The sequence below is a fragment of the Hibiscus syriacus genome, unplaced genomic scaffold, assembly GCF_006381635.1.
Source record: "Hibiscus syriacus cultivar Baekdansim isolate YM2019G1 unplaced genomic scaffold, ASM638163v2 tig00110120_pilon, whole genome shotgun sequence".
Lineage (NCBI taxonomy): Eukaryota > Viridiplantae > Streptophyta > Magnoliopsida > Malvales > Malvaceae > Hibiscus > Hibiscus syriacus.
The window spans coordinates 284,580-302,916 of record NW_024062596.1 but is presented as its reverse complement, the minus strand read 5'-3'; the positions used below and the strand labels follow the sequence as shown (position 1 = coordinate 302,916).

Genomic DNA, 18,337 nt, shown 5'->3' with positions numbered 1-18,337 from the left:
AAAACTTCCGACCCACTAATATCCCGTATTAATTTACACTATCAAAGCTGACCCTCTCAGTCAAAATTTCTCTCATTTTCCCTCTGATTTATCATTCTTCCATTTTCTTCTCCGATCCCAGCAAAACAACACCCGATACAATAGTTTCTTACCTTTAATGTAAGATACTTTCTTACAAAATTAAGCACATTTATTTACTTTTTTTTGCTCCTTCAAATACGACGAAAATGAGTGATGATAATGTCTTGAAAACTTCAAATACTCATAGATATATATTAAAATCTACTTATGTCCGTCATAAAAGTATAAATGAATTAATATATTTTTACTTATTAATGATAATTTTGATTTTTTATTTTTCTTCATTTAATGATCTTAAATTTATTCTCTAACGTAAGATTTTGTATCTATATGTTATTGTTATCTCTCTAATATTCCCTAATCCTTATATAAACCCCTTTCCCGTTCTCTTCTCTTCACCAATATCACTCAGCTTTCTCTTCCTTTTTCTATTCATTAGGAATTAACGTTAAGATGAGTGGTCTTACGAGTTGGCCTGAACCGGTGGTTCGAGTTCAGTCTTTGTCTGAGAGTGGCATGCGTGCTATTCCAGAGCGGTACGTGAAAGCACCAAGTGACCGGCCATCCTTCACTAATGAAACTGAAAACCACCACCAACACGTGGATATTCCAGTTATTGATCTTACTAACCTCTTCGGAAAAGACCCCACTCTCCATGAAGAGACCGTGAGACTCATCGCCGTCGCCTGCGAGGAGTGGGGGTTTTTCCAGGCAGCGAACCACGGTGTTAGCCATGAGCTAATTGAGCGTACGCGCGAGGCGTGGCGTCACTTCTTTAACATGCCGCTTGAATTCAAACAACAGTACGCCAACATGCCGACCACCTATGAAGGCTACGGCAGCCGGTTGGGAGTCCAGAAAGGAGCCACCCTTGATTGGAGCGATTACTTCTTTCTTCATTACTTGCCGGATTCTTTGAGGAATCACAGCAAGTGGCCCTCACAGCCTTCGTTTTGCAGGTGAATTACCAATCCTTAACTGCCCAACGATGTCTCTCAACAGCGATTTTACTATATGCAATCAAACACGTTAGGCGGAAATGGAAAAGAATAACAAACGAATCCAGATTTGACCATAACATATATAACATCAGACCACATAATTGCATGGCTGCTTCAATATTATATTAATATGTTTTTAATCTTTAAAACTTGCTCAATTTATATTAATATGGTCCTTATTTTATTACAAAGTAGTACGTGTCTGATATTAAATCTGGTTAAACCATTGTTTTGAAAACAGGACCGGACCGGCCGGTTCAATCGGTTTAACTGAGAACCGTTGCTAGTCCGGTTCAAACTAAACGGTTGAACTGCTATTAGTGAACCGACCGGAACCGTTGAACCATTCGAACCGGACCGGCTGAAAACCGGAAAAAATCGCCAATTTTTTTTAAAAAAAAAATTAAACCAAACGACGTCGTTTGTTAAACGAGCCAAGTCGAACTCGAGTATGCTGAGCTCGACTCAAACTTTAAAAGTAAGCTCAACTCGACTCAAACTCATGAATTAAAAATTATCAAGTTCAACTCGAAATTGAAATATAATATTGAAACTTGAACTCGAAAAGGCTTGAACTCAAAAAAAATTTAGAAGCTCGATTGAAGCCTAAAATTCGAGCTTGATTGAAGTGAAAAAATAGTTTACTCTATGCTCACCAAAAGGCTCCATGATTTTTAATGTCAAATTACCTCTATTATTTATAGGAGTTAGTTGGGATGCTCTTCTATGTTTCTTAGCCATGATTGTTTTGTTCTCATATTTTTACTCTTTAGACTTTTGGGATGTTATTCTATGTTTCTTAGCCATGTGAGATTGTTCTTTTAAAAAAAATTAAACCAAACAATATCATTTTGTTATGATTTTTTTAGCCCCAAATTTATTTTTTAATTATAGTTATATAATTATATTTATTATTTAATATGTTTTATCTTAAATATTATGTTGTAGTTAATTTGAATCATTTTGTTTCACTTGATTTTATGATTTTTAACTCATATATGTTATGATTTGCTTTGAATATGACTTGTGATATACAAAATTATTTTTTATTAAATATTTTTAGTATTTTTATTTAATTTTTTAAATAATTATGACGTCGTCCGATTCTTCCGATCGGTCGGACCAATTCGACCGGTTGAACCAGTGAACCGATAACATGACCGGTTCGCTAACCGGTCCGGTTCTTAAAACCATGGGTTAAACTCATATATAATTATAGATAAAGTTGTTCAAATTCAAATCATTGAGAATTTTGTTGGTGAATCTCCACATCTTATTGAGGATATACACTTGAATTTAAATTTTTTAAATAATTACTTATTTTATTGATTGTCTCTATCTATGCAAAAATTTTATGTTGTTAATATATGTGTGTCCATCGTAAAAAAAAAATATTTGTGATTTCGCCAGCATACTTTACCATTGAGATTACTTCCTAATATGGACGGAATTCTAAAACTTTAAGAAATGAAGAAGTTGATACAATTGCCTCACCCGCCCTCAGTCCATCCCTTCTTTTTAAGTTCAATATATAAAACCTCAAATAGATATAAAACGGCTTTTTCTTTTATTATTGTTGTTGTCTCATAATTCTTAAATCATTATGCAGGGAACTGCTTTCAGAATACGGTGCTGAAGTTGTAAAACTGGGTGGAAGGCTGCTCAAGGCGATGTCCACAAATCTAGGACTAAAAGAAGACTACCTACAAAACGCATTTGGTGGAGAGGACATCGGTGCATGCTTAAGGGTCAATTTCTATCCCAAGTGCCCTCAACCTGACCTTACACTAGGCCTTTCTTCCCACTCAGACCCCGGTGGAATGACCTTCCTCCTCCCCGACCATGACGTCGCCGGTCTCCAAGTTCATAAGAACGGCCGGTGGATCACCGTGAAGCCCGTTCCCAATGCGTTCATCGTCAACGTCGGAGATCAAATTCAGGTACTGAGCAATGCGATTTATAAAAGTGTCGAGCATCGTGTAATCGTGAATTCAGTGAAAGATCGTGTTTCACTCGCCTTCTTTTACAATCCCAAGAGTGATTTACTTATTGAACCGGCAAAAGAGCTTGTGAGTGAGGAGCAGCCAGCACTGTACAGCCCCATGACGTTTGATGAGTATAGGCTTTATATTAGGACCAAGGGTCCTTGTGGAAAGGCACAAGTTGAATCTTTGGGATCTACTTGAGGGTAAACTACTTTTTTAGTCACCAACTATTCTTGAAGTTCCATTTTGATCAACCAACTATTTTTTTTAAATCATACTTAAAATTATGTTTTGGTCATTCATCGTTAAAAAAATCAATAATAATGCTGACATGTCACCATAAGGTAATGTCATATCATCATTGAAAAAATTAAATGTTCTTTTTTTAAGATGGTGAGTGACCAAAATGAAACTAAAATATAATTTTAGTTATGATTTTGATAAAAAATAGTTAAGTAAGTAAAACATAAATGTGAGAATGACTAAATACGTAATTTATCTATATAGATTACAAAACAATGTGTGTGGTAGTGGCCTCTCTTTACGGATTACATTATTGTATGCATGGATTTTAGGGACTGATTTGTGTCTTTTTTACGAGAGTCGTCAGTCCTCAATGCTCTTCTTGTTGCCGGAGCTTATTTAGTATTTCTGGTGGCATAGCTTTTGAGGTCCGTCAAACGTTGTTTTTTTTTACAGCAAAAACAATGGTATGTAAAATATTAATGGATGGAGTAATTTTATTATTTTCATATATTTAGGCTTTTATTATCTTAAATATATTTTTATTTGTTTCAAAGGTAAATATCAAATACTTTTTTTTTGAAAGAGGGTACTTTGTATTAAGAACGATTACAAAGTACATCATCTCGAGGACCTCATTAAAAACCTCCATAATCCTAAATGGATAGAACGATTACAAAGTACACCACCTCGAGGACCTCATTAAAAACCACCCTAATCCTAAATGAAAAAAAAAATGCGCCTTGAGATGGTAAGAATCAGCACACACAAAGCTAAAACATCACAAAAACCATACACCCGCCCTATAACAAACCAACACCATATCAAGAAATACAACACAAACAAGCTATTACAAAAAACTTAGAACTAAAAAAATATCGTTAACCGACAACATAACAAGTAACGAGCCCAACACATCAAACACAACATCGCCCGCAACCAGAGCTTGAGCGAAGACTAGCCCTTAAGAAAAATGGCCAACAGTATCTTGCAGAATTGCTATGGAACATAGCTCCCACCCATCTTACACTAGCTGCCAACAAATTCGTCCAAGGACCGAAGCATATTACGAGAGTTCAAATATCAAATACTTAACATGTGTTTGGTTCAAATAATGAATGAATATTATATAATTGTGAAATGTAAGATTACATAATAAAGTTATGAAAAATATCGTATTATCTTGTTTGACAAAAGAATAGAAGTACGGTGTTTGATTGGGGTGTACATTTTACTAAATTATTATTGTTATATTTTTCAAATAAATTAGTTCTTTTAACATAAAATAAATTTGTTGAAAGCGTAAAAATAAAAAAATACCTACAAACTTAAGTGTAAAATTCAGAACAAGATTATACTTACCTCCTTCAAGATCCCACCCATTTTCAATATTACATGGATTAAATAGATATTATGATTTTTTAGTAGTACAACTTTAAATTTGGTTAATTTTGGATTAAATAATGTTATTTTTTTATAATTTATAAAAATTATAATCAATAATTAATTTAATCATAGCATAATATATTATTAATATCATAACTATATAATATTATAATTTCATTATAATTATATCTATATATCCCTATTTATTTTTATATTAAATATCATTTTTTGTCTCTTAGTTATATTTTTATTCTGTTTATTATATTTATTGTATTATATGTTAAACTTATTCTATTGGTATGGTCCAAAATGTAAAATCTTAGATTGTGGATGAAATATAATAATATAAGGTTAAATTTTATTACATAATGTTCACAAACTAAATTTTATAATCTAAAATTTCAAAACCAAGTCTGCACTTAAAACTTAAAACCAATATTTATTTTTCTTAATAGTTATGCTAAAGTAACCCTAGAACGAGACTCGAGGAAAGCCAAATGATTACTTATGGACGCCTAAATTATTTATATAAGAGGTTGAAAATTGACTCAACATTTTCAGAAAATATATGCAAGGGTAAATAAGTTAAATGAGAGTAATGTTGTAATTGAAGAAGAAAAATTGAGTGAATTAGGAATTTGAGGTACACTTTGCAATGAATTCAAAGTTGTTGTGCAGTAATGACTATTTATCCCAAAGTCGTCGTCCTTGGAGCTTTTTTTTTCTTTAACATTTTGAGCCAAAATGAAAGAATTTAAAACTTGGTGTCCAAAATGAGAAAAATGAAAAAATGGGGCTAAAATGTAAAAATATTATAAATTTTGTTCAAAAAAATGAACACGATATATGTCTTTGACACGTATTTGCACAAGCATGAGCCGAGCAACAACAATAACGTGTGTGTATACATTTTGTCTTTAATCAGTATATTAGTATAAATTTAAAATGCTATACTTAAATATTTTAAAAAATAATATCTAAATAAAGTAGGATTCAAGGAACCTCATTTCCAAAGTTGTTGATTTTTAGCGACCAATGATAGGTCATAATTTTGATATGACTCATGCCGATATGATAGTTAAAGAAGTTTCAAATACTATGAATTTTGAATACATTAAACAACTGACACAGAAATTTGAGTATCTAATATTTTCTTTAACTGTTGAGTGTAGTAATCAAAGTTTAGGACTTGTCTTTAACATCTCAAAATCAATAATTTACTTGAATTAACTGTTGGGTGTAGTAAAAAGTAGTCCAAATCTCTAGTAAACGTAAATCAATGTCATTTCACTATTTTTTTTCCATCTCATTTAACCCAGTAAATAAGGAGGGGGAATGAATCTAGAACGAGGGACCAGAAAAAAAAAAGTTGGCCACACTAATTGATGGATGTTGAATTTTGGGTGAAACGTTGAGTGAATGAAGCTCACGTTTTCCCTCATGGGTTATTAGAGTTTCCATCACATCACCTAATTAGTAAGGCACTATCGTCTACTGCACACTTGGGATGTCTTTTCATAAACTAATATATAACACATGTGTATTCCCTTCATATTTCACATTCTATGTTAACGTGGGTGGAGTTTCCTCCACATATACAAACATAATTTACATATTAATTAGTTGTTGAGCGTATAAAAGTATTATATTTTCTATCCATTTGCCCATAATTATTGTTAGATTTAAGTTTGGTCTAGTTGCATTATTAATCATGCATGCATAATTTTATAGTTTCTTTCATCGTTAAGTTTGATATTACATTTTGGTTGATTTTGTGGAAAAGATTTTGTTGGTGTGTGTAAATTTGTGCAGATTAGGAATTGCAATTGAAGCTGATTTTTGGAGGGACCAACCTTTTTAAAGATAATCACGACACAAGGAGATAATTCCTATAAAGTTGTAAATTTACGCATAAGTTAAAGAAGGAAAGAAGTCTTAACAGCAAGGGATTTAAGGATAAAGATAAAAAGAAATTTATTTCTTTTATTAAAATAGATTTATTACATCTTTTATTTAGAAGAAATTTAATAGCTCTTTTATTGGAATAAAAACTCTCCTCCAAGAAGAAAATAAACGCACGCATCTCCTATAAAAGACAAGAGAAAATGATCAAAGAGAGGGAGTGGCTAGAGAGAGAAAAGGGAGCACGATCTTCTTCTTCTTCTTTATTTCTTCTTTATTTTTCTTTTCATGGGATTGAGAAATCTTTATCTTGTAAATCTTTTTGCACCCAGTCATGAACTTAATTAATTTGGCTTGGGTTATTAGGATTTTGTGCTTATGAAACTTTTTGGATCTGTTTAAGTTCTTGATTGTCTTTTGAATTCAAAGTTTGTTCATTATTGGTTCTTTAATTGAATTCAAGTGAATTGGGAGAGGATCTCGAGAGTTTATTCATTTATCTAATATCAGGAGAGTTAGATTCATGAAACAAATTAACATGATCTTCATTTGAACGAACGTTGGTGAAGGTTAATCCATCTTAGGGATAAGATTTGGATTTCAATGGCTAAAAGGAGCACAAGATCGGTTGTTGTTCACCCATGGTTAACACAAGGGATATATCACCAAGGCATGCATAATTGACTAGTTTTTTTAAGTTAGGAATAACAAGAAGACATTAAGAACGCTCTGCCGAGCTTTGAAGGAGGAAACTGTAACATCCCAAATTATGGGTTAGTGACCAAATTGTAATTTTCAAAAATTTGGTGACAAAAGTATAAATTATTAAAAAGTTCAATGGTTTAAGTATGAATATTTCAGTATTGGATTAATGGTAATTATGGAATTATGGAAGGGATATAATGGTCTTTTTAAGGAAAAGATATTTATCTCTTATTAAAAGAGATAAGCTTATGGGTGGAGAGTATCTAGAAGCTTATTTTTCTTCTTCTTCTTCTTCTTCTTCTTCTTCTCCCCGTAAGCTCCATGGCAAAGGTAAGATTTCTTAGTTGTTGATTATTAGCTCAAATTTAAGTGGGGTTTTAATCATTAGGTGATACTTAAGCTTGGGGAAAGCTTAAGTTATCTTAAAATCAAAAGATGAAGAAGTTATAAAAGATTAAAGAAAATGAGTTTCAAAGTGAATTTCTGAAATAGAGTTAATATCAACTTTGAGATGAAATTTAACTTGTTCTCGATGTGAATAAGAAGTTATAAATGTTAGAATTGGATTTAGAACATGTTGAAATTTGAGTATGATTCTTGAATTTCTTAAGGAGAATAGGATATGGAGGTTAAAGAAGTGATTATTGAGTAGAAATGAGTGCAAATATGCATATGTAAGTTAGGAATATGAAAGGGGATGAAATATAAAGCATTTGAGTTTGATTAAATGGATTTTGGGCTTAAAATGCAAATTCTGGGCAAGGTGTATCGATGCATATTAAATGTGCATTGATGCACTCTTTAATGAAGAAACATCGAATGCAATTGGTGCATCGATGCATAAGGAGTGCATCGATGCATCCCTTCAAAATGAAAACATCGAAGGTAATTTGTGTATCGATGCATGAGTAGTGCATCGATGCACATGTTAAAGAATGCATCGATGCACTATAGAATGCATCGATGCACTTCAAGGGGAAATTGAAAAAGACATTTCTTTTGGTCTAAGAAATGATAGATTAGTGTATATCAATTGGATACTGATATGTATCAATGTATGATTATATAGATATCGAGCACGAACAAGTCCGGGTCGATTGGCAAGTTAAGATTCGATCGAAAGAGAGGAAATCATAAAGTGTATTGGAACGTAGTGAGGCCAAGGTGAGTGCATATGCATTAGTATATGATGTGTGGGGAAAAGACTCGCGATGAGTCTACTCCCAATATTTGATTACATGATTTTATGAATGTTAATATGGGTGATATGATTATTATTTATGCATGAATATAGTCATAGGTGTAACATGTGATATAAGATATAAGCTAAAGAATTATAGGATATGAGATAAGACATACATATGTGGTTATAAGAAACATGATATGAAAAATATGAGAAAAGGAAATTGTAATATGTGAAAGTGAACTATATATATATAGGAATATGAGAAATGATATAAGCTATATGACATGATCTATATGATTACATGAATATGTAATATGTGATACATGTGATATGATATGAAATATATGGTTACACATACATGTGGTATGTGATAGAAGAGAAAGAACAAGTGATATGAAATGTTATAGATGATAATGCCCATGTTATGTGATATGAGAGCTAGGGGTATAGTTGGCATGCCAAGAGTCGAGAGTCTACCTATGTCTTTCGAGACATATGGACAGTATACCTATGTTCTAAGGAACATATGGATAGTTTACCTAGGTTCTTCGGGACCTATGGACAGTTACCGAGGATCTTTATGACCTCTGGATAGTTACCGAGGATCTTTATGACCTCTGGATAGGTCCTTCAGGACATTTATACGAGCTGTGGTGACATCATAGTGGTGCACAACCTCAATAGACTCATATATCTACAGTTCTCACATGTGTACATGGGCTAATAAAGAGATAATTGTGAAATCAATGTATATGATATATGTATAAGAATTGCATGATATGATATATGTGTGATATGAGTTATTGTATATGTTACATGAATATATGTTGATGTATATGTGAGTGAGTATAAATGACTTATATATGATGATATAAAAAAATTTTATAAGTTATAGAATATAAATGTAAGAGATCATATGAATAAGAATTAAGAGATATGAAGTATAATAGTATAGGAGCAGGATAAAACATAAATGATGATATGTATGTAATTGTTATATGAAAAGCATATGAGTTAGATGATTTGATATGATGTGTATGATGTGATAAAAATAGTTGTTCCTGCATGATTACAAGTTAGAGTTTACATTATATATTTATTCGCCTCACTAAGTCATAGACTTAGCGTGTGAGTGTTTCACACGCAAGTTCTTACAAGCTTATGGATTGTTGAGGTACAAGTCAGGTCAGCATTTTTCCTTACAAAGTTTCATATCAGAAAATAGATGATTTAAATGTATTTTATGGTATAAAAGACTAGTTGGCATGTATTTAAAAGATTTGAATTGTATAAGCTCTGAATAGGTTCGTAAACGTTTTGATAAGTTATATGTTATAATTTTTTTAAATTACTCACTATTTTATCCAAGTAAATGTTTTAAAAAGCTAGTATGACACCTCAGACTCGGATCCAGGTCGGATTCAGGTTGGGGGTATTACATTTAATGGTATCAGAGATACAGTTTAGCCGATTCAAGGCTAAAAACAAGTCAAAAAAAGTGTTTTAAAAAGTACACAAGCCAACACAAAGTGAATTTTTTTTTATATGATAGAGTAAGGAGTGTGTTGTCTTGTTGATAGAGTTCAATTGTTATGCTATATAAGATAAGTGTATACATGAGAATGATTTATTATATATATATATGTTTATATGATATGATAGAATATATGTGAACATATGCAAATGACATATGTTATATGACATGAATTAGATATGCACACGTGATATGTGATAGAAGAAATGATATGAGCACATGAATTTATGAGAGCTTCCAAAGTGAAGCACAAGGTGATAGACCTGAAGGTAATAGCATTCACATGCCCTGGCCAGGCAGGGAGAAGAGCGAAAAACCTCAGGGAATGCTTGTATATGATTAGAGAATAAATCATGATGTTGAAAGATGTTCCAATGTGTTTTCAATTATATACATCGTTAACTCATAGAATGAATGTATCGAAATAGTTAAAAGAGTAATGAGCACCCGAGCTCAAGGGTGAATTTGAGGAAGGTTCTGTTGTTACAGACCTTTGAATAAATGATATTAAGATAGTGTTAGAAGGTGTTCATTTCTCCAAAGTGGAGAAATTAAATTGAGAAGTTCATTATTACGTGGATAATATAGAATATGGTGAACAAATGTCACCATAAGAACGTTAAAAGATCAAGTGATGTGGTTAGAATTTGGAAAAAAAAAGGATTCAAGAATAAGTGCATCAGTGATACGTTTATAAGATGAATGAAATCAGAGTTATGGATATGAAACCAAGGGGTAGTACTGTGTATAAGCAAGAGTGTGGAAATAATAAGGGTTTGTACTCTAGAAGAAAGAGTTAGCGTTGGCTAACAAGGTTACACGATGAAAAATGTGTTGATCATATGAATGTGATGTAAAGAAGGAGATAAAGATTCGTGTGTTTAAGGGAAGTTAAGGATTGATAGAGAAGAGTAAAGTAATATGAAAAGAGTGAGGAAGTATAAAAGAAAATATATAACAGATGTTGTAAGGATCTTTTGATTTATGGAAAGTAATGAAATAAGGAAATGATAAGGTTTACAGAATCAGATATGACAAGGGATATACAAGAAGTATAGATTATAAGTTTGATAAAGAAATAAGAAAAGTGTATAAAGTAATATGAAAGGATCATGTGTATTGTAGTGCAGACAATGATTAGGAACTGAGGAAAGGTTAGGTTTATGTTGCAAAGCAATTATATGAGAAGGAAAGAAATTAACTGAGTTCTGATATCGAAAAGAAAGGATTGGATTTTTATGTACATATGATGAGTAACAATATATGGATTTATAAGGGTCGGAGATATATGATTGGTTAATTAGGGCTTGTGCCCTAGATTGAACCATTGATATTTGCTAATTGTAATAGTAAAGGTGATAGAGTTATAAGATTGGAAGAAAAGATGAAGTGAGTTAATTAAGTATGATAAGAATATTGAATATGAATATGTATTTGGATCCTATATAAATATGATGAAGGCAAAGAGTAGAATATTTACAAGTTTAAAGGGAGCTTTGAGGAAGGAATATGCAGATTGAAGGAAATAAAAGACGGAAATTGATTGGATTCTTTGGAAAATTGAAGGCAAATCATTGATTATAAATGTCGAATGGATAAAAATGTGAAAACAACTTAAGAATATTAAAAGATATGTTTTTGTCAAAGTGTGCAATGGAAATTCGAGAACGAATTTTCTTAAAAGGAGGGGAGATTTGTAACATCCCAAATTATGGGATAGTGACCAAATTGTAATTTTCAAAAATTTGGTGACAAAAGTATAAATTATTAAAAAGTTCAATGGTTTAAGTATGAATATTTCATTATTGGATTAATGAGAATTATGGAATTATGGAAGGGATATAATTGTCTTTTTATGGAAAAGATATTTATCTCTTATTAAAAGAGATAAGCTTATGGGTGGAGAGTATCTAGAAGCTTATTTCCTTCTTCTTCTTCTTCTTCTTCTTCTCCCCGTAAGCTCCATGGCAAAGGTAAGATTTCTTAGTTGTTGATTATTATCTAAAATTTAATTGGGGTTTTAATCATTAGGTGATACTTAAGCTTGGGGAAAGCTTAAGTTATCTTAAAATCAAAAGATGAAGAAGTTATAAAAGATTAAAGAAAATGAGTTTCAAAGTGAATTTCTGAAATAGAGTTAATAAATCAACTTTGAGATGAAATTTGACTTGTTCTCGATGTGAATAAGAAGTTATAAATGTTAGAATTGAATTTAGAACATGTTGAAATTTGAGTATGATTCTTGAATTTCTTAAGGAGAATAGGATATGGAGGTTAAAGAAGTGATTATTGAGTAGAAATGAGTGCAAATATGTATATGTAAGTTAGGAATATGAAAGGGGATGAAATATAAAGCATTTGAGTTGAATTAAATGGATTTGTGGGCTTAAAATGCAAATTCTGGGCAAGGTGTATCGATGCATATTAAATGTGCATCGATGCACTCTTTAATGAAGAAACATCGAATGCAATTGGTGCATCGATGCATAAGGAGTGCATCGATGCATCCCTTTAAAATGAAAACATCGAAGGTAATTTGTGTATCGATGCATAAGTAGTGTATCGATGCACATGTTAAAGAATGCATCGATGCATTGTAGAATGCATCGATGCACTTCAAGGGGAAATTGAAAAAGACATTTCTTTTGGTCTAAGAAATGATATATTAGTGTATATCAATTGGATACTGATATGTATCAAAGTATGATTATATAGATATGGAGCACGAACAAGTCCGGGTCGATTGGCAAGTTAAGATTTGATCGAAAGAGAGGAAATCATAAAGTGTATTGGAACATAGTGAGGCCAAGGTGAGTGCATATGCATTAGTATATGATGTGTGGGGAAAAGACTCGCGATGAGTCTACTCCCAATATTTGATTACATGATTTTATGATGTTAATATGGGTGATATGATTATTATTTATGCATGAATATAGTCATAGGTGTAACATGTGATATAAGATATAAGCTAAAGAATTATAGGATATGAGATAAGACATACATATGTGGTTATAAGAAACATGATATGAAAAATAGGAGAAAAGGAAATTGTAATATGTGAAAGTGAACTATATATATAGGAATATGAGAAATGATATAAGCTATATGACATGATCTATATGATTACATGAATATGCAATATGTGATACATGTGATATGATCTGAAATATATGGTTACACATACATGTGGTATGTGTTAGAAGAGAAAGAACAAGTGATATGAAATGTTATAGATGATAATGCCCATGTTATGTGATATGAGAGCTAGGGGTATAGTTGGCATGCCAAGAGTCGAGGGTCTACCTATGTCTTTCGAGACATATGAACAGTATACCTATGTTCTAAGGAACATATGGATAGTTTACCTAGGTTCTTCGGGACCTATGGATAGTTACCGAGGATCTTTATGACCTCTGGATAGTTACCGATGATCTTTATGACCTTTGGATAGGTCCTTCAGGACATTTATACGAGCAGTGGTGACAGCATAGTGGTGCACAACCTCAATAGACTCACATATCTACAGTTCTCACATGTGTACATGGGCTAATAAAGAGATAATTGTGAAATCAATGTATGTGATATATGTATATGAATTGTATGATATGATATATGTGTGATATGGGTTATTGTATATGTTACATGAATATATGTTGATATATATGTGAGTGAGTATAAATGACTTATAAATGATGATATAAAAATTTGTTATAAGTTATAGAATATGAATGTAAGAGATCATATGAATAAGAAATAAGAGATATGAAGTATAATAGTATAGGAGCAGGATAAAAACATAAATGATGATATATATGTAATTGTTATATGAAAAGCATATGAGTTAGATGATTTGATGTGATAAAAATAGTTGTTCCTGCATGATTACAAGTTAGAGTTTACATTATATATTTATTCGCCTCACTAAGTCATAGACTTAGCGTGTGAGTGTTTCACACGCAGGTTCTTACAAGATTATGGATTGTTGAGGTACAAGTCAAGTCAACATTTTTCCTTACAAAGTTTCAGATCAGAAAATAGATGATTTAAAGGTATTTTATGGTATAAAATACTAGTTGGCATGTATTTAAAAGATTTGAATTGTATAAGCTCTGAATAGTTTTGTAAACGTTTTGAATAAGTTATATGTTATAAAAGTTTTTAAATTACTAACTATTTTATCCAAGTAAATGTTTTAAAAAGTCAATGTGACACCTCATACTCGGATCCAAGTCGGATTCGGGTTGGGGGTATTACATTTAATGGTATTAGAGCTACGGTTTAGCCGATTCTAGGCTAAAAACGAAGTCAAAAAAAAGTGTTTTAAAAAGTACACATGGTAACACAAAGTGAAAAATTTTCTGATATGATAGAGTAAGGAGTGTGTTGTCTTGTTGATAGAGTTCAATTGTTATGTTATATAAGATAAGTGTATACATGAGAATGATTTATTATATATATATGTTTATATGATATGATAGAAGATATGTGAACATATGCAAATGACATATGTTATATGACATGAATTGGATGATCATATGCACATGTGATATGTGATAGAAGAAATGATATGAGCACATGAATTTATGAGAGCTTCCAAAGTGAAGCACAAGGTGATAGACCTGAAGGTAATAGCATTCACCTGCCCTGGCCAGGCAGGGAGAATAGCGAAAAACCTCAGGGAATACTTGTATATGATTAGAGAATGAATCATGATGTTGAAAGATGTTCCAATGTGTTTTCAATTATATACATCGTTAACTCATAGAATGAATGAATCGAAATAGTTAAGAGAGTAATGAGCACCCGAGCTCAAGGGTGAATTTGAGGAAGGTTCTGTTGTTACAGACCTTTGAATAAATGATATTAAGATAGTGTTAGAAGGTGTTCATTTCTCCAAAGTGGAGATATTAAATTGAGAAGTTTGTTATTACGTGGATAATATAGAATATGGTGAACAAATGTCACCATAAGAACGTTAAAAGATCAAGTGATGTGGTTAGAATTTGGGGAAAAAAAAGGATTCAAGAATAAGTGCATCAGTGATACGTTTATAAGATGAATGAAATCAGAGTTATGGATATGAAACCAAGGGGTAGTACTGTGTATAAGCAAGAGTGTGGAAATAATAAGGGTTTGTACTCTAGAAGAAAGAGTTAGCGTTGGCTAACAAGGTTACACAATAAAAAATGCGTTGATCATATGAATGTGATGTAAAGAAGGAGATAAAGATTCGTGTTTTTAAGGGAAGTTAAGGATTGATAGAGAAGAGTAAAGTAATATGAAAAGAGTGAGGAAGTATAAAAGAAAAGATATAACAAATGTTGTAAGGATATTTTGATTTATGGAAAGTAATGAAATAAGGAAATGATAAGGTTTATAGAATCAGATATGACAAGGGATATACAAGAAGTATAAATTATAAGTTTGATAAAGAAATAAGAAAAGTGTATAAAGTAATATGAAAGGATCATGTGTATTGTAGTGCAGACAATGATTAGGAACTGAGGAAAGGTTAGGTTTATGTTGCAAAGCAATTAGATGAGAAGAAAAGAAATTAACTGAGTTATGATATCGAAAAGTAAGGATTGGATTTTCTGTACATATGATGAGTAACAGTATATGGATTTATAAGGGTCGGAGATATATGATTGGTTAATTAGGGCTTCTGCCTTAGATTGAACCATTGATATTTGCTAATTGTAATAGTAAAGGTGATAGAGTTATAAGATTGGAAGAAAAGATGAAGTGAGTTAATTAAGTATGATAAGAATATTGAATATGATTATGTATTTGGTCCTATATAAATATGATGAAGGCAAAGAGAAGAGTATTTACAAGTTTAAAGGGAGCTTTGAGGAAGGAAGATGCAGATTGAAGGAAAGAAAAGACGGAAATTGATTGGATTCTTTGGAAAATTGAAGGCAAATCATTGATTATAAATGTCGAATGGATAAAAATGTGAAAACAACTTAAGAATATTAAATGATATGTTTTTGTCAAAGTGTGCAATGGAAATTCGAGGACGAATTTTCTTAAAAGGAGGGGAGATTTGTAACATCCCAAATTATGGGTTAGTGACCAAATTGTAATTTTCAAAAATTTGGTGATAAAAGTATAAATTATTAAAAAGTTCAATGGTTTAAGTATGAATATTTCATTATTGGATTAATGAGAATTATGGAATTATGGAAGGGATATAATTGTCTTTTTATGGAAAAGATATTTATCTCTTATTAAAAGAGATAAGCTTATGGGTGGAGAGTATCTAGAAGCTTATTTCCTTCTTCTTCTTCTCTTCTTCTCCCGTAAGCTCCATGGCAAAGGTAAGATTTCTTAGTTGTTGATTATTATCTAAAATTTAATTGGGGTTTTAATCATTAGGTGATACTTAAGCTTGGGGAAAGCTTAAGTTATCTTAAAATCAAAAGATGAAGAAGTTATAAAAGATTAAAGAAAATGAGTTTCAAAGTGAATTTCTGAAATAGAGTTAATAAATCAACTTTGAGATGAAATTTGACTTGTTCTCGATGTGAATAAGAAGTTTATAATTGTTAGAAATGAATTTAGAACATGTTGAAATTTGAGTATGATTCTTGAATTTCTTAAGGAGAATAGGATATGGAGGTTAAAGAAGTGATTATTGAGTAGAAATGAGTGCAAATATGTATATGTAAGTTAGGAATATGAAAAGGGATGAAATATAAAGTATTTGAGTTGAATTAAATGGATTTTTGGGCTTAAAATGCAAATTCTGGGCAAGGTGTATCGATGCATATTAAATGTGCATCGATGCACTCTTTAATGAAGAAACATCGAATGCAATTGGTGCATCGATGCATAAGGAGTGCATCGATGCATCCCTTTAAAATGAAAACATCGAAGGTAATTTGTGTATCGATGCATGAGTAGTGCATCGATGCACATGTTAAAGAATGCATCGATGCACTGTAGAATGCATCGATGCACTTCAAGGGGAAATTGAAAAAGACATTTCTTGGGATTATTCCCCTATTCACTATGGGATAGGCAAAATCGTGGTGGAATAGTATCCCATTTGGATCTCTAGAATCTTGGGAAGATTTATGTCGTGATTTTCTTGCTAGATTTAGTTCTACAACTATGACTGATAAATTGCGTAATGATATTACTTCTTTTCCACATGCATATGATGAATCCATGTACGAAGCTTGGAAATGCTATAGGGAGTTTTAGCGTAAATGTCTCATGCATGGATTCTCGGTATGGACTCAAGTGACGATGTCTTACAATTCGGTAAACACACAAACTAGAATGATGCTAGATGTCTCGACAAATACATACTCCTTGACAAATCACCGGAAGAAGTAATAGAGATCATGAACTGTCTTGCCAATAACGACTATCAGTTCCCAACTACTATAAGAAGAGGAGTCCGATGTAACGCCATGATAAATGAGCTTAATTCAACGGACACTATCTCCACATAGTTGGCTACCTTAACCAACTTGGTTAAGAATATGCAGCGACCTAGCAATTCACATGCAATCGAGGTAGTAAATTCCTTTTGTGAGTTATGTAACGGTAATCATGGTTCTTTTGAGTGTCCACATAACCCATAATTTAGCTTCTACATTAGAAATTACAACCGAAACAACAATGTGATGTCCAACACATACACACCAACCTAAAGGGAACACTCTAATAATTTCTCATGGAGCAACCCAAACAATACCCTCAATCAGAATAATAAAAATTCACAAGCATCGGGATTCCAGCAGAATATGCCAAAGCAACATATCCGCAACAGCAATCAACATCATCTAGTTCTTTGAAAAATACTCTCAAAACTTTTATTTTAAAGACTGAATATTACATGGTTGAGAATAGTAATTTCATGAAAAGAATTTATGCTTTTATTAATAAGACTGAGATGAGATTGCAAAATCAAGATGCATCATTAAAATATTTGGAAACATATGTGGGAACATTTGCATAAATTTTGAGCAGAAGACCACAAGGGGGTTTTCCTAGTGATACTGAAGTCGTAAAAGGATTAGGTTGTGAACAGTATAAGGCAATCACCACTCGGAGTGGTTTTGAGTTACCTGAGACCATCACACAACCCACTGGGAAAAATCAACAAGCGGAACAAACCCAAGCTCAAAAGGATCCATCCAGCAAGAATGCCCCAATTGGCATTAATGAACCAACGATTACCCAGGCATGTCCACACACCTCGAAAACTTTAGATAGTATGGCAGGACTATCGGCCAAATTCCAATCGAACAAGAAAGAAGAGGAGTTTAAAATTCCACCTCTAATTCCTCAAAGG

At 32.1% G+C, this 18,337-nt stretch overlaps 1 protein-coding gene across 1 annotated transcript; it reads left to right on the top strand.

Annotated features, from left to right (window-relative positions):
• The first annotated feature begins 494 nt into the window (after positions 1-494).
• Positions 495-3,281, top strand: LOC120215458 (probable 2-oxoglutarate-dependent dioxygenase At5g05600). The gene is made up of 2 exons (XM_039213145.1): positions 495-1,040; positions 2,692-3,281. The coding sequence occupies exons 1-2, from the start codon at positions 535-537 to the stop codon at positions 3,266-3,268; spliced, it is 1,083 nt and encodes a 360-aa protein (XP_039069076.1). The 5' UTR covers positions 495-534; the 3' UTR covers positions 3,269-3,281.
• Positions 3,282-18,337: the final 15,056 nt, after the last annotated feature.

Bases quoted from the DNA above. Each gene is read 5' to 3' on its own strand.
- LOC120215458 (XM_039213145.1), top strand. From the start codon at position 535: ATGAGTGGTCTTACGAGTTGGCCTGAACCGGTGGTTCGAGTTCAGTCT. The intron at 1,041-2,691 runs GTGAATTACCAA...ATCATTATGCAG, and splicing joins TCACAGCCTTCGTTTTGCAG to GGAACTGCTTTCAGAATACG.